At 39.5% G+C, this 27,331-nt stretch overlaps 1 protein-coding gene across 1 annotated transcript in view; it reads right to left on the minus strand.

Annotated features, from left to right (window-relative positions):
• The window catches only part of LOC126457563 (nuclear fragile X mental retardation-interacting protein 1), a 146,178-nt gene that overhangs the window by 11,422 nt on the left and 107,425 nt on the right, over positions 1-27,331 (minus strand). The window contains exons 5-6 of the mRNA XM_050093977.1: positions 19,236-19,424; positions 2,964-3,376 (exon numbers count right to left, since the gene is read on the minus strand). Of these exons, the coding sequence (XP_049949934.1) occupies positions 2,964-3,376; positions 19,236-19,424 (602 nt within the window). The remainder of the gene's footprint in view (positions 1-2,963; positions 3,377-19,235; positions 19,425-27,331) is intronic.

Genomic DNA, 27,331 nt, shown 5'->3' on the forward strand with positions numbered 1-27,331 from the left:
TTAGACAGCGATTTAGGAACCAGATTTTTGATTGTAAGACATTGCCATGGGCAGATGTGAACTCTGACCACAATTTATTGGTTATGAACAGCAGATTAAAACAGAAAAAAACTGCAAAAAGGCAGGAATTTAAGGATATGGGACCCGGATAAACTGAAAGAACGAGACTATGTAGGGAGGGCGGGATGATCATAACAATAAGATATAGGAAATCAGCGCCAGCACGGAAAGATATAGGTGTTTGTTTTTTCTGTGCACTGTACGAGATGGGAATAATAGTGTGTCATTGTGAAGGTGGTTTGATGAAATCTCTGCCAGGCACTTAAATGCGATTTGCACAGTATCCCTGCAGATGCAGGTGTAGCTGTAGCAAGCAGTAAAGGAAATAAAAGAAGAATTTTGAGTAGGAATTAAAGTTCAGGGAGAAAAAATAAAAACTTTGAGGTTTGCTGATGACATTTTAATTCTGTCAGAGACGGCAGAGGAGTTGGAAGAGCAGTTGAACGTAATGGACAGTATCTTGAAAGGAGGATATAAGATGATGATGAACAAAAGCAAAACAAGAATAATGGAATGTAGTCAAATTAAATCAGGCGATGCTGAGGGAATTAGAGTAGGAAATGAGACACTTAAAGTACTAAATGAGTTTTGCTATTTGGGGAGCAAAAAACTGATGATGGATGAAGTAAAGAGGGTATAAAATGTAGACTGGCAATGGGAAGAAAAGCATTTCTGAAGAAGTGAAATTTGTTGACAGAGTATAGATTTAAGTGTCAGGGAGTATTTGTATGGAGAGTAGCCATGTATGAAAGTGAAACATGGATAATAAACAATTTAGACAAGATGAGAATAGAAGAAGTTGAAATGTGGTGCTACAGAAGGATGCTGAAGATTAGATGGGTAGATCATGTAACTAATGAGGAGGTACTGAACAGAATTGAGGAGAAGAGAAATTTGTGGTACAACCTAACTACAAGGAAGGATCAGCTGATAGGACACTTCTGAGGCATCAAGGAATCACCAATTTAGTACTGGAGGGAAGAATGTGTGTGTGTGGGGGGGGGGGGGGGGGGGGACCAAGTGATTAGAGCAGATTCAGAGGGATGGAGGTTGCAGTAATTACTCAGAGATGAAGAGGCTTACACAGGATAGAGTAGTACGGAGAGCTGCATCAAACCAGTCCTTGGACTGAAAACAACAACAACAACAACGTAACTCATTCAGTCACATCAAATTTCAATAGGGAGAAAATGGGATGGAGTGAAGCGAGACATCGAGTAAGAACTTAGAAACAAGGCAAATCTATGAAGAAATGTAAAAATCAGGGAACTTTTAGCATTGATCCTATGAGTTCATCACAGGGGCTATGAATTTATAGTATACCATAAATTCATAGATGCTGTGATGAACCCATAAGATCAATGCTAAAAGTTCCCCAATTTTACATTTCTTCCTAGATTTGCCTCGATTCTGCAAAAAATGTAAAATTGGAGAACGCAAAATCAAAGTTCTACTATAGTGGGTGGCAAGAACCAGGTACTTTAGAACATGTTCCTATTTTCATAGTTCTCAGGTATCAATGCTGGGGAAAAAAACTTAAAATGCCTGCAAGATGAAGCAGGGACCAACGTAACTGTCACTATATTACAGGCTCTGTGGCAGCATAATGTGTGTTAACAATGCAGCCTGTCATAAGCACACTTTCCTCACTAACGGCACAGAAAGACAAAGTGGTGACATTGAATTTGGGTACATGCGGCAAATCACTGAACAAACACATTAAAAGAATGGCAAGCCTCCACAACAGGGAGGCGTCACACTGTCATAAAAATGTGGACAATGTCTGTACCTCAGCTTGTCCCATAGAATGCTTTCCTCTTTATGAAGTCAAGAGACTGAGCAGTGGTGGGACTAGAGTAGATGGTGGTAGGTCAAATTTGTCAATGTCTGCAGTCATAGCATTAGCCACATGGTATGAATGCTAAGGCACGACTCTCATTGAGAGACTACCTCAGAAATAATAGGCCCGACACATATATTTGCTAGTGTGCCTGTGAATGAAGCTGGTGCATTGCTGTGAAAAGTGGTGACACTATAAAAATCTTGAATGCAAAAATCTTGAAAATTCTTGGTGTTCCACAGCTTTTAAATATTTCTTAAAGGATGTCTTCTAAATACCATGAACTTCACTTGAAACGCTTATTAGTCAAATCAGTATTCAGGTTTACAGCCCATCACTATGACATATTATCTACCTCTTTATCAATGACATGAGTGTCAATTATAAATTCTTTGTGATTTTCAATTGACACCATTCCTGCCATTGACAATGAGTTATACAGATGAATACCAGTTTAGCTAATAAATGTTTCAAGTGCCGCTCATGATGTTTAGATGTCGTTCAGCAAATGGTGACGTCATGTTCATGTAGTGAAGTATTGGACTGACAGACATTTCAAAAGAATGTCAACAACCTACAGAAGGAACTGCTGCCTATACAAAAAAGGTAGAGAACAAATATTATTTTTTATTGCTCCATATAACTTGCAATGAAATAATGAATTTACCATAAATTAGACAGAATCAACAATGAGGAATGTGGTATGAGATTCATAGATGAATTAACACAGTTGTCCTAGGAATTTCAGCAATTTCCTCTCAGCATGTATGAGAATGTCAAAGCATCAGAAAGCTGACAAAGGAAGCACTCTTCATGCAATGCACTGAAAGAAACGCTTAAGAGGGATTGGTTCTGGTTTTCACAGCTATATCCTCCATCTGTCTGTTTATTTCAAAATTCATTGCAAATTTTTCCCTGCTGTGTTACCAAGCTGTTCCTCTCATGCTGTAGTGTCCTGAGTGACTAAATGCTTCAAGAGATAGACTAAATGCTTCAAGAGATATAGCATTTCACAGTTAAAACTTTTTATACATAAAGATCGAATGGGAACGAAGATCATTACCTTTTCGAGAAGTGTTAGACGTCTTCGGTGTAAATGTATCTTCCGTTGAGGAGCTTGGGGCTGTCCAGTTTTCTCTACACTCTGACCATTTTCTCCTTTTCCCTCAAACTTCCGTTTGCTAACCCGCTGCCTGTGAAAACGTTTTCTTTTTCGGCCAGTTGACCGTACAGGTGGTTGCTGCTGTTCTTCGCTTTCAGACTGGTTTTCTGTGGGCTGAGTAGTTTCCACAGCCTTCATTACAGGAACTTCTTCTGGTCCACTGCCTTCACTGTCATTTGAAACTGTTGGCTTGCAAACTTTATTACTGGCAGGGGATTTACTTTTACTTTCAGCAGATATAGCTACAGCTGTTTCTGTATTTGTTTTCTTTGCATTGTTTTCAACTCCTTTAACATTGCTGTGGGATTCTTCTCCTGGAACAAAAAACAACAACAAATCAAACAACATTTTCCATAACAGTTTTGTTCAAACTTTTTGTTCAAAACTGATGCAATCGAGAGTTATTTGTTTGCATACGCCATAAATATCAAATGTTTAACAGAAATGCAAAGGCTTTTTACCATACAGTTATGAAAAATGTTTACATAAAATAGCTGACTATGGGATTTGCAATGTTACACTGACACTGATAAGAATGGATGTCTTTAGTTTAATGTCATTTAATAAACCTTCAAAGGCAGTAGGTATAATTTAGACATTTAGAGCTACTTTTGTTTGGCAGGTAACTTGATGGAGCACTTCATTTACATATTGCTAAAAATATCATTTTTACACAAAGCTTTACACATGAATCAGTTGGTTGGATGCAAAATAGTAGCTTCCCAGATTAGAAGTCATCTTTTAATAAACCTACTTTTGTCCACTCAATGGTTATAAAACTGCAACTACAAATATATGAATGAAGGTGAGCTACAATTTAATTAATATAGAATTGATCACACTTAAATAATTTCTACCAAGCTTTCTGAGCATGGATTTAAAATGAAGCACTATATAAGAAATACAGGCTGATGGAGTATGCCACTCATGATCATTTTCCATCAACAAAGACCAAATTTTTGGACAAGGCATTGCATTAAATTATGACGACGACGATGATGATGATTGCTTTGATAATGTAAGGTAAATTTTCTTTGTTTCATGCAAATCACTGTTCATGGCTATGTTGCAATAAAAAAATATGCTTCAGAGGGGGAAAAAAAGGGTGAGCTTATTTAAAAAGAGAAGAAGAAGAAGAAGAACAAGAACAAGAAGACAACATTACTACCGCCAGTGGAAATGTGCAGGTCTACAACTGCTCATCTGTTCATAAAATTATTACATTCAGAGTTTAAAAATTTTAATGCACGATTATTTTCCACATCAGATTCCAAGTAATATCTCTATAATGCAGAGCAGTTACTTGATTTGTAAAACCATGAACTGGTGTTTTCGTGTCCTGTGTAAAGCATAAAATCACTTTCGGCCTCTCAAGATACCAGGGTTCCATACCTGGCTGCATATTCAAAAATCTGACATATCCCGATCCACGAGACAGTTGGTAGCACGTGTCCCAAATGACTCCGTCACATAGGACCAATTCCTAAATAACCATTCAAAGTTGGGGTGGGCCACTGCATTAAATGCCAATGACTGAGGCAATGCTAGGATTTTCAGGGCTTGCTGGGACAGAAGGGTGCACTGTCGAATCTGGAGTGTTGGTTCACCACCCCCTGTACATATACTCTGAACTGGGTCAGTCTAATAGTATCCAGTTGGTATATGAATGCCCTCATGGTGGACAGCATCAAACATTTCGAGGTAGGATGGATATACTGATCTGCGAATCATGCAGCCACAATTTAATCATGCTTTGACAAACATCCTGTAACACTGCAGGACTTGGGCCTGTCAGCTCCCTGCACCTTTCCACTGACGCGTTTCAAAATATCCAATATCCAGAATGGGTAGACTTGAAACAGGGTTCAAACATGGAGCAGAAATAGATATACAGTTGGAATTATTAGATGACAAGGCAGAGGATCAGTTACAATGCATACAGTCCATTAAGACAACCCAAGACATTATGAAATGGCTCCAAACAGTAGAAACCACGGTTTTTTCTTTTTTTTTCTTTCGTCATGAGTCTTCTAACTGGTTTGATGTGGCCCGATATGAATTCCTCTCCTGTGCTAACTTCTCCATCCCAGACTAGCACATGCAACCTACGTCCTCAATTATTTGCTGGATGTATTCCAATCTCTGTCTTCCTCTGCAGTTTTTGCCATCTACAGCTCCCTCTAGAACCATGGAAGTCAGTCCCTGATGTCTTAACAGATGCCCTATCAACCGGTCCCTTCTCCTTATCAGTGTTTTCCACATGTTCCTTTCCTCTCCATTTATGTGCAGAATCTCTTCATTCCTTACCTTATCAGTCCACCTAACTTTCAACATCTGTCTGTAGCACCACATCTCAAATGCTTCAATTCTCTTCTGTTCCGGTTTTCCCACAGTCCATGTTTCACTACCATACAATGCCGTACTCCAGATGTACATTCTCAGAAATTTCTTCCTCAAATTAAGGCCGATATTTGATATTAGTAGACTTCTATTGCCCAGGAATGTCCTTTTTGCCATTGCTAGTCTGCTATTGATGTCCTTCTTGCTCCGTCTGCCATAGGTTAATTTTACTGCTTGGGTAGCAGAATTCCTTAACTTCATCTATGAGTTACTAGAGGCTAAAACGAGTGTGCAAAAATTGACAAATAGAGATACAGAAACAATATCATTCATAACTGATGAAACTGAAGTTTGTTTACAAATGCTGGAATGCCATAATGAACACAAAGAAACTACATTACATTCAAAGCTGAATAATACCTGCAACACAAAAGATGTCCCCTATTCAGATATTGTAGAAAGAACAGGAAACATTAGGTCAATGCCTAGTAACAATAACAATGGGCTCCTGTAATTATTGTCCAATAGTGACAATACATCCACTCAATACTGCCCAAAACCAGAAAGAAAGAGTAGGGATGAGAAAACAATTAAGAGCAATCAACACAGTAGTGTATGTAATGGTTTATGTCAACACTTAGTAAAGTAATCAACAGTAAATTTCCTCAATTTACACTAGGTGGACATATACATCCTGTGCTATTTCTCAAGGCATTTCAAGGTATGTTACCTAGTACCTGGTCGGATCACAGCAAAATCAGATTCGCCGTAAGCCATTCATCAGGAAATGCTGCACAATGGCGTATGATAAGGCTACACGATTTCAAGTCTTTTATTGATTTTGAAACAGAATTCAAAGCTACACACTGGAGCGTGGGAGCACAAAAGAACTGCACTTGAAATTATTGGGGTCGAAACCATACAACAGTGATGAATGGACAGGATACAGAGGTTCTGTTGAATTCAACTAAATAAAACCAAATACCTTGATGATCCAATTCGTGAGGAGCACTTAATAGAAGTTATGATCAGCTGCATACCATGGAGTGTATGTGATGAGTTATTAGGGAAGGGTTGGGGAAAAGCTGACAGCCTTTTAGAACATTTGGAACAGCCAGATATAACAAAAAGCCAATTGGAACATTAGGACAATAATTGTACAAACACAGTTAGGGACAGTAGACAAGTCCAAACTAACAGGCAGTTTATGGGACAAAGAGAACAGAGAAATGAATATGAAAAACAACATAACAATAGATTGAGATGTAGATGGAGAGATGGTAGGTGACATACACCTGGCAGAGGTCAGGACATTTGAAAATTTCATAATAACATGCTGGGGGAAAGCGAAGTTTCGGAAGAGAGGCTTGATCTTCTGAAGCTGTTTCAACTGAGCCAGTATCACAGGAAACTGAAATGATTAGGTATGACAAAGGTGATATAATGGATGATTTACTACATGTCAACAAATGTATACCTGAAAATTACATCCTATCAAAGTTATGTGGACCAGTAGGAGAGGTACCAGTAGCTATAGTAATTCATTTGGGCAGTGTCATTTGTCCTTTGGTCCAGAATTTTTTAATGATTTATAATCTGATGTGTATATTTCTGGTGCTGATGGTCACTGGAGTGATGTTGATGGGAATTACAGGAAAAGCAGTAAATTGGAACAGGCAGGAATATTAATTAATTTCTCTATTGGCACATACAAGTTCATTTACCTGATGTTCCTTGTATCTGATTTAAACATCCCTATCCTTCTCAGAATGCACACACACACACACATCTGCAGTCTCAGAGAGCTGAGACCACACTGCGAACAGCAGCACAGGTGCATGATGGGAGTGGTGACTGGGTGGGAGTAAGGAGGACACTGGGACAGGGAGGGGGAGGGATAGTATAGTGGGAGTGGCAGACAGTCAAGTGTTGCAGTTTAGATGAAGGGCAGGAGAGAAGGTGCAGAGAGGGGAGGGAGTAAGTAGCGGAAAGGAGAGAAATAAAAGAAATTAAAAGACTGGCTGCGGCGGTGAAATGATGGCTGTGTAGTGCTGGAATGGGAACAGCTAACGAAGGTTGAGGCCAGGAGGGTTACAGGAACATAGAATGTATTGCAAGGAAAGTTCCCAACTGTGCAGAAAAGCTGGTGTTGGTGGGAAGGATCCATATGGCTGTGCCCTATGGATGCACCTGGTGGCCAGTGGGAGTTTGTGATATGCACCCTTAGTGCTGATTTGAGATTGCGAGATCGTGTGTGTGTGTGTGTGTGTGTGTGTGTGTGTGTGTGTGTGTGTGTGTGTGTGTGTGTGTGTGTGTGCGCACATGTGTTTATATAGACTAGGTTTAAGTAATAATAGTTTACAGGTAAAAGGAAATTAGATTCTGTTTATATTGGTATGGTGATTTATGTTGGAGATCTTCCAGGGACACCAGATGGCTGCTCATGATGTCAGAGAAGGCAGGGGCTCAGATTTGCAGAGCAGTGTGGTGTGCCATGACACTCCATCCATGGAAAAGTTCTGTAATCATGGAACTTGGAAACTATGGAAATCTATGTATAACACAAAACTGAACTTGACTCAGAACTGTACTGAGAGTCTATTCTTATTATTATTGCTTGTAAGAAATTATTGTTATTGGAAGTTAAATCAATCTGTAATTGAGCTAATAAACCTTGCTTGTGTACCTACCAGTGCTTGTTACTACATAATAGTAGTCATTTCACAGGAAAAGTCAGGTGGAAGGCGGGCACCTCTGAAACGAGTGAGAAGGTCACATCAAGGAGGAGAGAATTCTCACACCTTCCAGGAGTTCAAATGGCTCTGAGCACCATGGGACTCAACATCTATGGTCATCAGTCCCCTAGAACTTAGAACTACTTAAACCTAACTAACCTAAGGACATCACACAACACCCAGTATCACGAGGCAGAGAAAATCCCTGACCCCGCCGGGAATCGAACCAGGGATTCCAGGAGTTCCTCTTCCATTCTTTTATCAGTCACCTCATTTGTGCTCTCACTAACATGAAGGAAATGGCATTATCTGTAGTTGGATGGTATTTGAACTTGCACAAAGCTGCACACATGAGTGTGATTGCTGAGTGACATTCTTCATTTCATTGGCCATTACCAGAGGTGAGGAATGGGATCAGTGGCAGTTTGGTGGATCACACAGATGATATGGTCCCCCATCTACAGTCCATATTCCTGTTTGAAGATGGCCTGCTGACTGTCACAACCAAGTCAACAGGTTCCACACCGGAAGATGTTCCCTACAATATAGATTAACAGCCATCATCGGTGCTTTCAACGTGTATGTTCCCTGAGTAATAACACTGTCTTAAACAGTTTAAGATGGCTATTAATCAGTTGAAATCGATTTGCAAAAGTAAAAAAAGAAAACATGATCTTCCGACTGGTTGCTGCTTATTTGGTAATTTTTAAGTACCTTACAATACTGTTTGTAGTGGGCTACTGTAGCTTGATTGTGACTACTTCTAACATTTTTATATAATTCCCACTTTGTTCTACATGATATCCTTATCCCACTAGTCAGCCACCCGGGCTGCCTATTACCACTAGTACCTCATTTAGAGCGTCCTAAAGGAAAGCAACTCTCAAATAACATGAGAAATGTGTTAAGGAAAGCATTATACTTATCTATGTTATCGGCACTATAAACATCCTGCCACTCTTGTTCCTTGACAAGGTTTAAAAAAAAACTCTATTGCTGTTGGATTAACTTTCCTACATAGTTTGTAATAATATGTGACATTTGTTTGAGCACAAGAGCCTTTTAGTGTTAAAATTTGTGCATCATGATCTGAAAGACCTTTCACCCTTTTACTAACAGAAGCCCATCTAGTAATGAAGAATGAATAAAATTATTGTCTATGGCTGTGCTACTGTTCCCCTGCACCCTAGTTGGAAAAAACACAGTTTGCATCAGATCATATGAATTTTTCTTGCACCATCATATACAAAATTTATATTGAAGTCACCGTATATAACTAATTTCTGGTACTTCTTATAAAGGGAATCAAGAATCCTCCCTAGCTTGAGCATAAATGCTCTGAAGTCAGAGTTTGGAGACCTATAAAGAACAACAATTAGAAGTTTAGTTTCACTAAATTCAACTGCCCCTGCACAAGATTCCAATATCTGCTCAGTGCAGTGCCGTGATATGTCTATGGACTCACATGGAATACTGTTTTTTTATATTCATAGCCACTTCCCCATCCCACAAGGAACTCCTTGAAAAACAGCCAGCTAATCTGTATCCTGGTAAAGGGAGCCTCTGAATTGTCAAATTATTTAAGTGGTGGTCTGATGTACCAATAATTTCAGAGTCAACATCTATAAGCAGTTCACTAACTTTATCCCTAATGCCTCTTACATTTTGATGAAATATGCTAATTCCTTCTCTACTTGGAAACATGATGTCCTCTGAAGGTAAGCCCTTAGTTAGAGGGACTTCCTTTAAGCAGGCATGCCTATCAGCTGACTTCAGTCTAAAACAGGTGCAGCTCCAACACCAACTACTACAGGAGTTTTTCCATGAGTTTTCCCACCACCACCCACTACACTGTCACCTATAAGCTTTGCCAGCCTCCCCTTCCCATATCTATTGAGGTGCAGGTCATGCCTAGAGAAACTCGATCTACTGATAGACTCAACTGGCACCACTGAAATGTGACCCATGCCCTCTGCCATCAGTGCCCCTGCAGCCTCATGTTAATGCGCCTAACAGCCGTGTTAAGATGAGGCCGATCATGATGTTGAAACAGCTGCACGAAATGCACATTAGTGCCACCAGTTTGAGTAGCTATCTTTACCAGATCACCACCTACATCATACTCCCCATCCCTATCAAGACTGCTCCCTGCTCCACCCACTATCACTACCCGATACTCCGTAAAATTCCTCTGTAACTCCCCTATGCTGTCAGTCACCTGAGCCAACCCTGCACTAGGCTTCACAATGCTGGTGAACTGCTACTCACTCTCTACCACTTCCTGCAACTGCTGGCCCACACCTCTACCATGCGAACTACCTAGCAGCAGAACCTCCTCCTTTCGGTTAGACATTGCAAACCTAGGCCTCCTAACTGCTGAGGACTGCTGCATGTTCCCAACATCTACAGCTACAATAGGCTCCTCTCCACTCAATTCTGACAGTTGGTCAAATCTATTGCATATATGCAAAGTATAACTGTCTGAATACCTCCTCCTCCTAGCTGCCTTCTTGCCAACTGCCAGTCCCCATTCCAGTTTCTTGCCATAATGAAAAACTAAAAACTAAATCAAAATATTATGAATATGAAAATTAGCTGCATATGAAATAACAACACACACAAAAATAAAGTCTTTCAGGGACTCAGCTAACAAAATAACACTCATAACCACCCACTCTAAAAATTTATGCTGATTACAAAAATGTTGAATAATACACAAAAACAAATCCAAACAGAAAACAATACTGAGCAATACAAGTAAGGCCTATGCATCCTCGAAAATGTGCAGGAAAGAGGAAAAATAACAATCGATACAGCACACATGACTTCCTGATTTTTATAAACATTGATACTTATGTTGATTAGAACCTACTACTGAGCAAACCGAAATGGTGGGTTTTCAAAACAAATGTCTTCAGTTAGACGACAATAACCAAAAATTGGGAAAATAATGGAACAATAGAGAGGTGGAAGAAAAAGTGGAAAATTGGGAGTCTCCCACCAAAACTGGTAGAGTTAGCTGGTATGGACAAATGCATATACTTTTACTTTAATCTGTGGTCTGTGTTCGTGTTGAGGTATCACACTTCACAACTGGCTTCTTAAAAGCAGATGCACAAGGTGTAGTTAACAATGTAGATTGTGTAGCTTTGAAAGCTTTATTAGCTCCGCCATTGGGTACGTACTATATCTTACATCATAAGATGTCTAAGAGACAACACACTCCAGACCAACAACAGAAAGGTTTATTCAGAAAACAACTGGGTACTGATGAAACAAAAACTTCTTTCCACATAAATTAATGCAAAGCCCTCTCAGTCTTCTATCAGGTGTGCATCAGGAAAACAGAAAAGTGAATTAAGATGCAAGGACTTAAAGACTAATCCAATGAAGTTTCCCATCGGAATGAAGTAGAGTGTACTAGGCGGAAGCTGGCCAGATACTTTCAGGGGAGAGGTCCGAAGTCCCACTGCAGTGGCTCCTACTGGCCTCCAATTGAAGGGCTAGGATTAGCTGGCACATGAGTGGTCCAGAGCATCGGCAGAGAACTGCAGATGATTGAAATTGTACCACCATAAATAGCCACTGTACAGAGGTACACTTACAAATCTCTTTCCGCATATGTTACTCAGTGGAGGGAAGTACCCCAGTGAGAAGGGTCTCCAGTGAGAAGGGCCTCCAGTGAGAAGGGCCTCCAGTGAGAAGGACCTCCAGTGAGAAGGACCTCCAGTGACTCTAGGCCTGTTGTCTACCAGTTTCAATACGACTGTCGCTGGTGACCAAAGTCCTGGGAGGTGACGCCCTGGAGTTACATGTGTAAGTATGTGATGCTGCTCCACTCAAAAGGTTGCCCATCCTAAAGACGTACTGCTGATATATGACATCTCTCCCTGCAGGAAGAGAGATAGATAGAGAGGGGGGGTAAGAGAGATAGATAGAGAGAGGGGGGAGGGGGAGAGGGGGGAGAGGGGGAGAGGGGGAGAGGGAGAGAGGGGGACAGGGGGAGAGGGGGAGAGAGAGAGAGAGAGAGAGAGAGAGAGAGAGAGAGAGAGAGGGAGGGAGGGAGAGGGAGAGGGAGAGGGAGAGAGAGAGAGAGAGAGAGAGAGAGAGAGAGAGTAACTAGTCTCAAGTCTGGGTCATCCTCCCTAGTGTCAGCAGGTCCCCCTGGCATGTGATGGTCCAGGGCACTCTGACATACGTCCATCGGGGTTGACCAGGGGGTGTGTGGTGGATGGCCCCTGTGTGCTGTTAATGGCAGAGGGGCTGCCATAGGAGGCACTTGGGCGAAGCTTCTGGCTATTGACTAGATCAATCTGGTACAAAAGACAGGTGCTGAGCCTGCATTGGGATCCAATTGTCCATTCCAGTGATGGACTTGGTTCAGTCGTTTTCAGTTGCAGGAACCATCCGAGAGATGGACCTCTACCATTGCCTGTCCGAAGAATCGCATTGTTACTGCCAGAGTCCAACAGTAACTGCGTTGAGAGAACATCAGGACCCACATAGCATCACAGAAGGAAAAACAGTGCAAAGAACCCCATGATGGTGGCACCGTTGGCTGTTATGCATGTAGATGGGAGAAGTGTGATAGCTGTGGCCACCCATTGAATCGTTCAGCTGGACATGTCCCCTCCTGCAGGGTTGTCTGATAAGAGGCCAAAATGATGGAGAGTGCATCATCCAGTGAGTGGTGACTGTGGAGCTTCAACTATTGATCCTTAAACATTTGGATGAAATGCTCTGCCAGACTATTGGATGCAAGGTGGAAAGGTGCTGTGTGATGAGAGCAATTTCACTGGAAGCACAGAAGGATGTAACTTGATGGATAAAATCGAGGCCCATTATCCATGACAATTGTTTTGGGAAGACCTTCAATAACAAAGATTCATGTCAAGGCTTGGATCACACATGTAGAGGACAGAGAAGACATCCAGGAGACATACGAAAAACCAGACCCAGCACTGACCATGACAAACCGTGAATGGCCCAAGAAAGGGCCCACAAAATTTGGATGAAGCTGCAACCAGTGTCAATGCCTCCTGCCATAGGCCACTAGAACCACTTGTTTGCTTTTGTAGGATGTGCAGGCTGCCACCATGGCAGCAATGTCAACATCCATCCCTTTCTGACACGAATGCTGACATGCAAAGCATTTCGTTAGCGTGATGCACCAACGACCACGGAGAAGTATTCACCTGCTTCACCGTGGTCGTGGGGGATGGAGAAGGAATGACCACCCTAGTTCGGCCTTTTATGGTCTGGAGCAGCAGAACACCATTGCAGTCAGAGAATTGGTGCCTACAATGCCAATAACTTTGAACTTCCGGGTTGAGCACCATCTGGTGATCCAATGGCTATTTCTACAGGACCATGAGCAGCAGCTCACAAAGAATGAGGTCTTCTGCCAAATGCTGGACCACTAGTTTGACATCTATAGGGAGCAAGGTGGTGACTACTTCATAACTGACAACCAAGTAATAGCATATTTCTGGATCAGTCTAAAAGGAGGAGTCATGATCTATTGGCACTCATGAGAGTAAGTCAGATTTGTCACGATCAGTCACAGAACAGAATGGTACTAGATATCATAGAAATAACTGTTGAGAAACAAAGCCCATCAGTGAAGTTGGTGAGCCAATTTTGTGGGAATGTTCCCAGGGCAGCAAAGATTTGTGGTCTGTCAACAGGGTAAAATGGTGACCCTACACTTAATCATGGAAATTTTTAAAGCAAAGATATGGCCACACACTCCTTTTCTATTTGTCCATAACTGAACTGTGTCATTGTCACTATTTTTGAGGCAAAAGTGAGTGGTTGTTCCAGTCTGTTGAAGATGTGCACAAATACAGCTGTTAATCCGTAATCAGATGTGTCTCACGAGACAAGCACAGGCAACAAGGGATCATAAGCTATCAGATGTTATTCCCCAGGGTGCATCCTCATTATATTGGAGCAGTTAACAAAGACTTTATAGAAGTTACAGGTGTTATGCCATTCAGTCACTACAGGGTCATTAGTTAAAAATCTTACATACCAGGAAGTTCAGGTATTTGGTGTCATGTTACAGTTTCAACTAGAGGTGTACCATTACAAAGTACTTTCAAATAACTTCCGGGAATTCAGCCTGGTAACACTTTCGGCAGGAGAACACCCCACCATTTTCAAGGCAAACTGCAACAGACAGCTGATGTACATGCAAATTCTAACACCGAAATATCGGCAGTCGCTGAATTCCCAGAGGTTATTTGAAAGTTGTATATGCCAGGAGAAACTCGGGTCTCACATTACAAAGTAATTTAACACTTTTTAAAGACCCAATTATCCCTTCAATCCAATGTGAATACAGAAATGGGAGATCATTTCAAATGTTCCCTCCAATCTGTTGATTATAATGAAAGTATTATGGTAGATCAGTAATTCCGAGACTACTACTTGGGTGGATTGACCATCCAAGCTCTCTTTGTTCGTTTGGAATAGGTGCATGACTGCACACCCATCCCAACAGGAGTAGATTTGAGTTTAAGTTGCTCTATATGAATCCCAGGTGTCACTAGGAAAACAAATTTTGACTTAAGCAGAGCCTCACATGCCTTATACAATACGGAGGCAGCAGGCTGCCAACTAGAGGTTGCCTTACTCAACAGCCATTCACCTCCCTCAGCACATAGCACACCTCGAGGCTAAGTGGTTTTTTAAAAGACGTGTGTACCTTCCTTATGGTCTAGGCATCAAAGCCAAGGCCTCTGTTCAATGAAAAAAGCAACGTTCCATTGCCTGAAGTACACACAAAGTTTACGGTAGAAGAGGTCTGGCAGCGCTGACCAGTTCAAGGCTCAGAAATCTGGAGTCACTGGGCCCATAGCCAACTGCTGCTGGGAGAATTCCTTGGGAAAAACAACAGCCCTCCTTCCCTAACTTTAGGACACTCTTCTTCAGGCTAATTCATTGAAGCCCCTCCAGCTTGGGTGGCCCTGCCGGTAGTTAAGCTACCGCATGCGTAGCTCACAGTGTCACTGTGGCACGCAAACCCTCTCATCCAGCACCGAAGGTGCCTATGCTAAGGCAGCATCCCCAGGCAGTGTAGTCTACCTGGTTATGAACTATGTTTTCTTGGTTGTATGTTGGGGATTTCCATGTATACAGTCACTGAGGTGGTAATTTGAACTTAATACTAGTGCATTTCATTTTTTCTTCTTGGCAGAATTTAATGCGCCTAAGCCAAAAGGCCATGCCAGATCTCCATATCTGCCATTTCCCTGTCACCCATTATTATATCAAATTTGTCATGTTTCATCAGAATAAGTACTTCCTTGATGTGGTCATAGAAAGTGTCCACTTCTTGCTCATTTGTATCTGCTGTTGGGGCATACACTTTAATAATGTTCAGTTTCACTGGCTTGGCACTAAGTTTTTAACAATACAAATCTAGGACAGCAGGGCAAAATGTGTAACACTCTCAGAAATGCACTCTCAGACTACCAGGTGCACTGGTATCAAATGAGCGTTAAGATACAAATGTGTCGATAGGGAACATTTGTTGTGAACGAGCCTTAATTTTTTTTTTTTTTTTTTTTTTTTTTTGTTTGGTTGGTATGACACCTGTCAAAGATATTTTGTATACATCAAGTCATGGAACAAACAACATCATATGTTTTAATCGTGTTAACAATGTTGAATTTTGTACCAGAAAGTGATGATTTGCGGAAAGCATTAATTTTTTGTTTTCATTTGAAAAAAAGTGCATCAGAGTCACATCGAATGCTTGTCGAAGCATATGGTGATCACGATCTGTCAGAAGCAACATGCAAAAGATGGTTTCAACGGTTCAGAAATAATGATTTTGATGTAAGAAATGAAGAATGTGGACCATCAAAAAAGTTCAAAGATGCCGAATTGCAAGCAATATTGGATGAAGATGATACTTTGAGTCTGAAGCAAATGGCAGCAGTGCTAAATGTTGCACAACAAACAATTTCTGACCATTTGAAAGCTATGGGAAAGATCCAAAAGTGTAGAAAATGGGTGCCACATGAATTGAATGAAAAACAGATGGAAAACCGAAAAACCATTCGTCAAATTTTGCTTCAAAGACATGAAAGAAAATCAATTTTACATTGAATTGTTACTGGCGATGAAAAATTGATTTATTTTAAGAATCCTAAATGGGAAAAATCATGGGTTAATCCGGGACAACCATCAACATTGACTGCAAAACCAGACTGATTCGGCAAGAAGACAATGCTCTGTGTTTGGTGGGATCAGAAAGGTGTGGTGTATCATGAGCTTCTAAAACCCAGTGAAACTGTGAATACTAATCGCTACAGACAACAAATGATCAATTTGAATTATGCATTGATCGAAAAAAGACCAGGATGGGCCAGAAGAGATGGTAAAGTAATTTTTTTACATGACAATGCACCTGCACACAAAGCTAAACTGGTTCAGGATACAATCAAAACACTTGGCTGGGAGCTGCTACCACACCCGCCGTATTCACCAGACTTGGACCCTTTGTTTTCTTCAATGGGACACGCATTGGCTGAGGAACACTTCGATTCCTATGAAGAAGTCGAAAATTGGGTGTGTGATTGGTTTGCTTCAAAAGACAAACATTTCTATTGGCGTGGTGTCCACAAATTGCCAGAAAGGTGGTCAAAATGTATAGAAAGCAGTGGTCAGTACTTTGAATAAAATGTTTTTACTTTTCAATTCAAAATTAGTGTTTCATTTTCACAAAAAGCTGCTCATTCATACCAGTACACCTGGTATAACAGCCATTCCTGATTTTGGTCCTGATTCCCAGAATAAGAGAGATTACCTCCAACAGTAGAAAACACTCCACTGTCACACCACTACATTTCTATTATACCTGGGATATCAGTATTTAGCCTTGTTATTTCCTGGATAACATCTATTTTTCTGCTTCATATACACTTTAAGTAGTCTGTGTTCCAACACTGATTTTCTTCCTTGTATTTCACTTTAATGTAGATCCACTCAAAACTTTTCCCCTTGGAGTTCCAGTTGTGGAACTATTTAAAATTCCAAATGTCTAGAGATGAATGCATCCATGTGGTTCTCTAGGAATTCTGTTGGGGTAGTATCCTATTGCATTCCCACACAATGTCAGCTGTTCTTATCATGGAGGCAGATGCTGTAAGCAGCTGCACGCTTTGGACCAGATTCTGCTGCTGCTGTCGGTCTGCAGGAGGTATTAGATTTTCCTACTTTCCAGCATATGAAGGAGGGATCCCCAGATGATGGAAAACAGACATAGAATACATAAGAACATTTTAAGAGGAAAGGACAGGTGGCTGGCCATGACATTGGTCAAGGCATCATCCTGAAATTTACCTGATTTTTTTTTTTTTTTTTTTTAGGAAAAGTACAGAAAATAAAACTACGATCGCAGGACAGAGAAAGTTTCCACTCTCCCACATACCAGGTCACTGACTTAACAATTACACTGCCTCATTCAGTTGGTCGCTAATGTTCAACAGCTATGCTTGCCTCTACCAGGTCCTTTAAATGGCATATCTACAAAAAATTTCATAATTTTGAGGTAAGACTTCGGAGGCAAAAAAGAAAAGATGATAAATAAAAATTTGTAGAGGTAGGAGGTTTTTTAATTCTATCTATAAAGGAAGGAAATGTCACACATTAACAGCTGGTTATACATAAAATTATCTTCCTGTAAGCAATTACTTTTCTTCTGGCATGGTGTAGACTATTCTAATTATTTCTGAGAAAATAAAACTGTGGGTTGGGCCTGTACTCAAATACAAATGCCGGTACTTTAATTAACATTTCACCTAACATTAGAGTTGGATCATAATAATAATTTCAAGGGATCAATGGCCTGGTGCAAGTCTTTCAATGCCACATCAATGACTTTAATGTCCCTAACCTATCCCACTAACGCTACTAAGGAAAGGTTCAATAAGGAATCTGAACTATGTGTCATTCCTGCCAAATCTTCACATCACTGAGAAGTTAAAGGCACAATGAAACAATTCGTGGACCCAGATTCAATTCTGCAACCTTTCAGTTTTCAGGTCCACACACTACTGCAAGACCACCCGACCCAAACTGAGATGGATTGACTGAAAGATTCATTTGAACATAGAGTCAACTAATTAAGAGCTGAAATTCCATAGATGCTGTAGAACTTTACATATAACTATTATTTATGGATTGGGTTATGTTTTGTGTTCATAAATATATAACAGGCAATATTAGCAGTGGCTTGGTCTTTGCTGTATGTCTCAGTTCAAGCAAGATCGTTTTGTGCTGTTTATGTAGGATGTCTTTTTAAGAATTCTGCCTGTTTCTCAGGACAAAATGAAATGGCTTCATAAGATGATACTTAATGTATTGAGATCAGTTCCCTTTTGTATGATCTCCACAACATGATTGGATTTATACAGTGTGATGTGTGAATTATCCCCATTCCTTTGTCATCCATCCCCATGCTTCTCCTGAACTGTCCACAGTTTTCTGTATGATCTCCAATCACAAGAACAGTAGCTGATGGCAAGACATATTGTTCAGGACAGATTTATTTGTTTCTGGACTTGAGAGTGTTTGTTTCCAACCTTTCAATGATTTCAAGGCAGGATTTCACAACTTCCTGAACTTAAGCAAGCATCTCTGCTGACAGAGTTGAAATTGGTAATATTTTCCAAATTGCTGCATATATGCCAATATTTTTGTTTTACTGTAATTCATGGTGTGCCCAAGCAGTAGACAGTGTTCAGTGACAGCTGACTTTCTCACTTTGTCTTTTTCAGAATCTTTTGATACATTTTCAGGAATAAATTTTAACAGCATAAATGAGATCTGTTAATTTCCACGATGCGCTGAAAGTTTGTTGGTAATAATGATCATAGTTAACAACATTTACTCAAGCATCATGTGCACCTTAGCTTGCCCCCTCCCGCTCCCCCCCCCCCCCTCCCCCTCCCCCCAAGAGTTTATTATGATGGTTCAATATCTCACTTTAAATAAACTTATTTAAGAGAGTTCACGAAACATAATGCACAAAATATCCTAGCATTTTTCTGGTGTAAATGAGAGGCAAAATGGAGAGTCTGCATACCTTCAGAATCAGATGCTCCAGATGCATACATTCCCATTATATTGCTGAGAGCTGTACTCACAGTCACAATAGGACCTGTCAAATCCTTTGTTTCAGCTTTGTTCTCCTGGTTTGCATCCCACTCATCATCACTAAACTTCTTTTCTTCTTCCTCATTTTCAGGCTCTTCATTTTCATGACTGAAAGCAACTAAAAAATCACCATTTGTTCAAGCTTTATTTCAACTGAGAGTCAAAAAATGAACTAAAATTTTTTGACGAGTAACAAGAGTATCTAAAGCACTTAAAACAAAGACTATAAAAAAGAACATAATTAGTTATAAGAATAGTGCTCTGCGAATGTATTAATGTATTACACCACAAAGTGGTCAATACTTTGTGTAATACCAGGAAACTACTTGGCAATATCATATTCAATACAACAAGGATTCCCTGTTTAAGATGACAAAAATAGAACAACAAAGCAGTTATTACTCCAGTCTTGATTACATACATAGACAGATGACCCACTTCAGTACATTATGTTGTACATTTTGTTGTGATATGAAGATGGTCATAATAAATGGAAACCAGTTATTAAATTATCAGAAAAGTGAATCCAGTAAAGTTTCTAAAATCTCCTTGTTAAAATCCCCAAGTATATATAAAACAATGAATGTGAAAACTGAAGAGTATTCTGGATACAACAAGACAGCACTACGAGAAAATATTGATGACTGCACCACAGAGGCCTTCATAGAACATTTTTAGTATGACATGTAGTAAGGAAACTGATGAGTCAATAGAAGCAATGAATTTAGCTAAAATGTGTAATTAATTTTCCTTAAGGAATATAGCAATTTGATGTACTGAAAACAGCCTCAAAGCTCAAGTTACAATCATCTAGTGTGTTGATTGACATATAATCCCAATTCCTTAAAGAATCCAGAACTGAATTAATAAAACTATTAACACAAAGAAGAAAAACCAAAGTAGATTTATCGTACCCTCCAAAAGGGTTATTTGAATAAATAAATAATAAAAATACTGAAATAGTTAATAAACAGTTCAATCGGCCAGCGAACTTTTCCTGACCTTTTAAAAAACACTGAAATATGGCCAAGTTATAAAAAGGGAGCAAACACTAATAATAATACCAAGCAATGTTTTCCATGAATGAAGGACATAAAGTCACTGGTACTTTTCTGGATTTATTGGAGACAGCTGAATCTGAAAAATTCAGTACTTTTATGCAAATTAGAAAGTTGCAGTATAAAAGGAGTGGCACGAAAGTTTCTTAATTTCTTATCTCTGTGATAGAACACTGTATAAAGCTTCATTTTAAGAATAAAGGAAATTCTAACAGTAAAATAAACATACAAGTTTCTCAACTGTAGTGTCATACACAGAGATAATACTGAACATTTTTGTTTCTTATATGTTCTTGTGACTCAAAGTGGTGATCTAGAATATCAGGGGATTAGCAAAAGAAGAAGAAAACTTAGCAGACTTCTTGAAAAATATTTGAACAGACATCACTGCTATAAATGAAACAAAGAAGAAATTATGAGGAAATAAATATATTGGCAACTATCTGATGCTCTACAGTGGAACAGCTCCATAAGAGATCCAATACAGGTGTAGCAATTTACATTCACAACAACTGGGGAGAGAAAATAAGACAACTACATTAATAATACAATCATAGTGTTGAACATCCTGGAGGAAAGAAGAAATCGGTCAGTGACTGGAGTCTATGCCCCTAAGGAGTCAAAAATTGCTGAGTCCACATATTTTCATAACATCCTCCAAGAAATGCTACATAGATATAATAATAAACACCAAACAATACTTCTGTGGGATCTAAAGGCCAGAGTGGGAGATATCTTCATCTCATAAGTAATGAGAAGAATGGAGGAGAAAACTGTCAACAAAAACAAGAGGTAGCAGAGAGATTTTGCTGTTTCTAATACATTAAAAAAATAGCAAACATATTCTTTCAGAATAAAGACATTCACAAATTTTACAAGGCCAGGAAGAAGATACAGGTTATCATAGAATATGCGATAACACATGATAAACTTGAGGGAATAGCAAAACACACAAGAGTTTTTACAGGATATGATGTGGGGTCATATCATTTTATAGTAATATCCCAAATAGACAGGTTCATAAAACTGAAGAAAAAACAAACAAAGTTTACATACAGTAGACGTGCTTAACAAAGACAGTGTCAGGAACCTGTATCAAAGAAAATCAAACAGGTATCTGCAGCAGACAAATGCAGCAGAACATATTGGGCAGGAATCGAACAATATAAGAAAAGCAATAATGAAGGCTGCTGATGAAGCACTGGGTAAGTAGAAAATTATACGATGGAAATGGGACCTCAAAATCTGAACACTAGCCCTTGAATTACCAATAAATCTCAAACAAAATTATCTTTGTTATTTTAACAACTTTGGAGAAGAAAATCATTGGATTTACAAACAGAAGAGGAACATTACTAAAAAGGCAGTAAAAGATGGGGACAGTTTGTAAGTACAATCAAAGATGACATCCACAAAAATATGAGCACTAGCCTACAAGAAAATGAAAATGCTTTACAAAAAAGACAGATAAAAAATAGAAATAAGTAACACAGAAAAACACTACAAATACCTTTGGTATGCAGCCAGGCAGATAGGAAATGGGGAAACGGAATAAACAGGCTTGCAAAGTGTGGATGATTTATGCACAGATATGGATGATGGAGGCTATGATGGCCTTGAAAAACAGGAAAACTACAGGCATGGACAGCATGAACAATGAATTCATAAAATATGGTGGAATCTTTCTCCACGAGACTGCTAAATCCATTCAACCTATTTCGGAAAAGAAGTGTCACACCAAGAACAAGGCAACAAGCAAAAGTTGTGTCATGTATAAAAAGGAGAGGGAAATAACTGCCAAAACTACCAGAAGCCGCACACAAGGTTTACATTAGGGTCCTGAATAGCGGATTAAAAGTAATATCAGAGTGATTATTACATGAAGATCGGCAGCAGAAAGATCGGCAACAGATACAGTATTTATAATAAAGTAGATAACTGAGAAACACACAGAATTTAATCAAGACACCCATTTAGCATCTGATGATTTAGAATAGACCCTTCATGAATTTAACACAGATGAACTGAGAAGCACCATGAAGAAAAAAGGTTCCATTTAATGAACACTTTAAGAAGGCTAGTACAATAATCATGTTACATACAAATGGAAAGCTGAATGAGATTTTCACTCTGCAGTGGAGTATGCACTGATATGAAACTTCCGGGCAGATTAAAACTGTGTGTCGGACCGAGACTCTAACTCGAGTAGGAAGGAGACGAGGTACTGGCAGAATTGAAGCTGTGAGGGCAGGTTGCGAGTCATGCTTGGGTAGCTCAGTTGGTAGAGCACTTGCCCATAGAAGGCAAAGGTCCCGAGTTTGAGTCTTGGTCCGGCACAAATAATCTGCCAAGAAGTTACAAATGGAAATCTCTAATACAGAGGTGGAGCGGGGTGGGGGGGGGGGGGGGGGGGGGGGGGGGGGGGAGTGTAAAAATACTAAAATGGCTTTTATAAAATAGGACCCCATAAGAATGTAAATAGTGCTGAGCAATATAGCAGTAAAACAGGTCAGCCATTTCAATTATCTGGAATCTGATATCATACCTTACGAAAAAGATGGTGATTTCATACTTGAGCAAATCATAGCTGGAGAGGAGATTTGGGTCAAACATATCGACTGCGAGATCAAATTGAAGTTTATGGACTGGAGCACACAAATTCCCTCCAAAAACAAAGAAAATGCTGCAAAAATTATCTACAAGAATGGTTATGGTGACTGTTTTTTTGGGACAGGAAAGATGCACCTCTTGTTAATTTTCTTGAGTGTGCACAACAATAAATTCTGGAAGTTATTGTCAAACTTTGGAAAACTTATGAAGAGCAATTCAGAATAAACACAGAGGAAAGTTGAACTCCAAAATTTTTTTCTTGGATGACAACACTTGACCGCACACAGCAAATCGCTCTCGAGAAGTGTTCGATGCTTTCAAGTGGGAGGTATTTCCTCATGCCCCATATAGTCTGTATCTTGCACCCAGTGACTACCACCTGTTTACAATGATGAAGATTTGGATCACAACAGATGCAGAAGTGAAGGGAGGGGATTGACTACCCAGTTAAAGTCTCAGGTGGCTGAATTTTATGACAACAGAATTTCAAATGTCTTCCGCCACTATGATAAGTGCATAAATTTGCATGAAGACTATGCTGAAAGGTAGTCTATAAGTGTCGCTTTCAAATGAATACAACAATTTTTTCCTGTATTACTTCTTTTTTGATTTGCAACACCAAAATATATTCTGGACAGCCCTTGTAGAATCCTGCCCATAGTAGACAGTGACTATGAAGTTATTCTGGTGTTAGATTTACTGGTTGCCCATCATGACAAAGTTGACTTGAATGTTATTTAGTGGAATTAGATGGAGCACTTTTTCACCTTGGCTCCACAGTCAGAAAACTATTACTGTCACAAGGAATACCCAAGATGTTGGGTGGATTGCCTAAACTCCACACTAGATTCCTTAAAGTCAACTTGCAGGATATCATAACTGAAGAAACTGGAAAGTTAATTTAGGCTGAAGTAGGAGCTGACCTGCTGCTGAATTCATTGCATTTGGTTGAACCTTTGTCTGACAATGAAGAAGTGGGTAAAGTGAAATGTTTTGCACAGTGCAGTTTATCCAAAATACAGGAAACTGAACGAACCAAAATAATGCCTGTCAGTGCTGATAACTTTAGCACGGAAGAAGTACAGCTATCATGTGGTACTCTGATAGCTAATTTGGAAATATTAGACAAAGAAGAATTGGACAATGTTTCCATGTAAAATCACGCAACACCAAGACAGTCTGTCAATTTGACTGCACCAAGGAGAAAAGTAGCACATCTAAAGAGACCGGACGATGAGGACAGGAAAGGCTTTAAGAAGAATATATAGGATTGTTTAATTCTCCTGGCCTATTGTCTGCCTCGTCACTAATTCATCATCATATCCTCAAGGGAAATGAAGTTCCTATCTACAAGAAACCATATAGAGACCCACAGTAACTATATATAGCCTGTCATGAAAGAATTTATAATACAGTGACTTCAAGATGGAATCACTGCAACAAGCAACAGCCCCTAGTCAGCACCTGTTGTCACAGTCCTAAAGCAATCACCAGGTGGCAGCAAAGCATACAAGTTCTCTTTCGACTACCAGTATTTAAAGCAGCAGATGCCTAGCCTATGCCAAATACTGAGTGTATCAAAGATGTCTTTCCTATTTTGAAAATTCATCCAAACTTATTCATATGCCTTACAAACTTAGTCTTGGTGTCATCTTGAAGGAATATAGATCAAGTTTTGACTCACTTGGTATGTTAGTATACCACTGTGCCATCTGCTACCGGCAATTGCAGCAAGGATTGCTGCCTTTACCGATCCCAAGCATGCTCAGCATTTGTTTTGGTTTAATGAATTGAGTTCTATGACAACTGTGCAATGCAATTTTTGTACAGAGTATGGCAAGATCCAGTATGCCCACTATGAGTGGCATAAGTGATTTATGGAAACTGGATGTTTAATAAGACATAAATTCTCAGGTCATCCCTGTGTGTCTGACAATACCATAAAACAAGCGAGACAAAGCTTTGTAAATAGTCTTACATCGACCCAGTGTGCTTCTTGAGAGTTGGGTGTCCCACATATGACTGTTTGGAGTCTTTTACAAAAAATCCCACCTCTCAAACCATAGAAGTAACAATAGTGCAAGAACTAAAAGACACTGATACGACTGTTCATAAGGATTTTTGTGTGGAAATCTTACATCAGTTGGACGATGATGATTTCATTTGAGAGGTTATCTTTAATGATGAATCACCTTTCAACTTAAGAGGAAAGTCAATAAACATAATTAAGATTTAGGGCAGTGAAAATCCACAAAAATCCCTGGAACATGAACGTAATAGCCCAAAACCGAACGTATTTTTTGCATTGAGCAAGAGCAAAATTTACTGACCTTTCTTTTTATGAGAGAAAACTATCAATAAAATAATGTACTTAAGACATGCTGGAAAAAATTCAGACCGAAGTTGAGATCAAGTATGCAATGTAGTTTATGCAAGATAACACACCACCACACTACCTCCCTGACATCAGGAATTCCCTAAATGTCTGCTACCTATGCAAAAAGCACACCTTGGCCCATTCATTCACTATGGTAAATGAATGGGCAAAAGAGTGATAACTGCATGGGTCCCATGTTCACCGGACCTCACACCTCTTGATTTTTTCGTTTCGGGTTTTATCAAGGATGCTGTGTTTGTTCCAACACTGAGCTGCAATTCACCTCACAATTGAACAAGTCACACCCGAGATGGCACAACAAGTTTGGCAAGAAATTGACTTCACATGAGATGTGTGCCACATGACCAGTGGAAATCACATTGAAGCTGTTTGCATTTAAGGTAAAAAACTTCATATATTTTGCTATAAAATGACACCAAAACCATATCTGTAGGTTAAATGAACAAATCATCATTAGTTTTCAAATTTGTAAAGTTCTTTTTGATACAATCATTAAAACAGAAACCCTAGATAAACTGGGTCACTTGCTATTTCACAACTATGGACCTATGAATTGTGCACCATCAGTTAGAGGTAGTGCCTGGAGATCATTCGAAAACAGCATTCTTAAATCCCTCTTAAATTCCAGCTAATTTCCAACAAATTATTAGATGATTTATTGCAAGATTAAAACCAAAGCAATGCAGGGTCTATTTGGATGATTTATTCTCCAAAGATATCCAGGATTTTTTATTTACGTTTTGGTCTACATGCAGCACAGTTAACACGGTCTGGAAAATCCACTTGTTTTGCAAGAAGTCCATTATTTACAACATATAATTAGCCAAAATAGTGTACATACCTATTAACAATTTGTTGATTCCATAAAAAAATTTTCCAACACCCACCACTGTAAAAGAATTAGTCATTCTAAGGCCTTGCAAATTTTCAGTGAAAACAGTTTCCAAGATTCACTGAAATTGCCGGACACCTCACCCAACTATTGAAAAAAAAGGAATAAAGTTTCATCGGTCATCTGATCATGGAGGAGCATTTCTGAAGCTAAAAGGTCTATTAACGAGTACCTCAGTTCTCACTTTCCCTGACTATCAGAAACATTTTATACTGCCTTGTGACTCTAGCAGCTTTGTCTTAGGTTGCAGGAACAAGAACTCAATGGACGAAAACACCCCTAGTGTGCACAACAAGGCAACTTAGTAGAGCACAAAAGAATTATTCAATAACTGAGAAAGAAATTCCTGCATTAATATAAGGAACAACTTATCTCCAATGTTATTTACACAAATAATGTTTTAAAGTAATAACAGATCATGCAGCACTCAAGTGCTTATTTAGACTTAAAGATCCATCTAGTAATTCATTGCCCAGGGAAGTCGTGAGCAACCACAGGTATTCTCAGCTGTAAAATACTCACTGTGGAAAGCATTGGCATAAATGAGGATGAATGGAAAGAAGAAAAAGATTGTCAGCAGTTTGCCAGACAGCCGCAATTCACCACAACGATAGAGTGCTGTACAAAAAGATGGGTTAAAGATTATGCATAGAAATACCAGTGGAAGTTAAGAACTGAGGTACTGACACACACCCATGATTCAATTTTTGCCAGACACCTTGGTCAAAGGTACATTACCACAACATTACTGGTGAATACTACACTGACAAAATGTCAATCTTCGAAGGTACTCCTTGCGAGCAAAGTGTGGAGCTCAGTCAAAAGGATTATGTTAGAAAGATTACTCAAGGTAGATAAGCAACTTCAAATAATTGGTATGGACATCCTCATGTCACTTGCACTAACACCAGCAGGAAGCTGTTATGTATTGTAATAATCAATCATTTTTCATGTTTCGTTTCTGTGACAGTTATACCAAACCAGCAGCGAGAAACAGTAGCCATAAGATAGTGAACCAGTGGATACTAAAATTCAGATTGCTGAAACAGTAATTACTGAACAAGGAA

This window comes from Schistocerca serialis, chromosome 2 (assembly GCF_023864345.2).
Source record: "Schistocerca serialis cubense isolate TAMUIC-IGC-003099 chromosome 2, iqSchSeri2.2, whole genome shotgun sequence".
NCBI lineage: Eukaryota > Metazoa > Arthropoda > Insecta > Orthoptera > Acrididae > Schistocerca > Schistocerca serialis.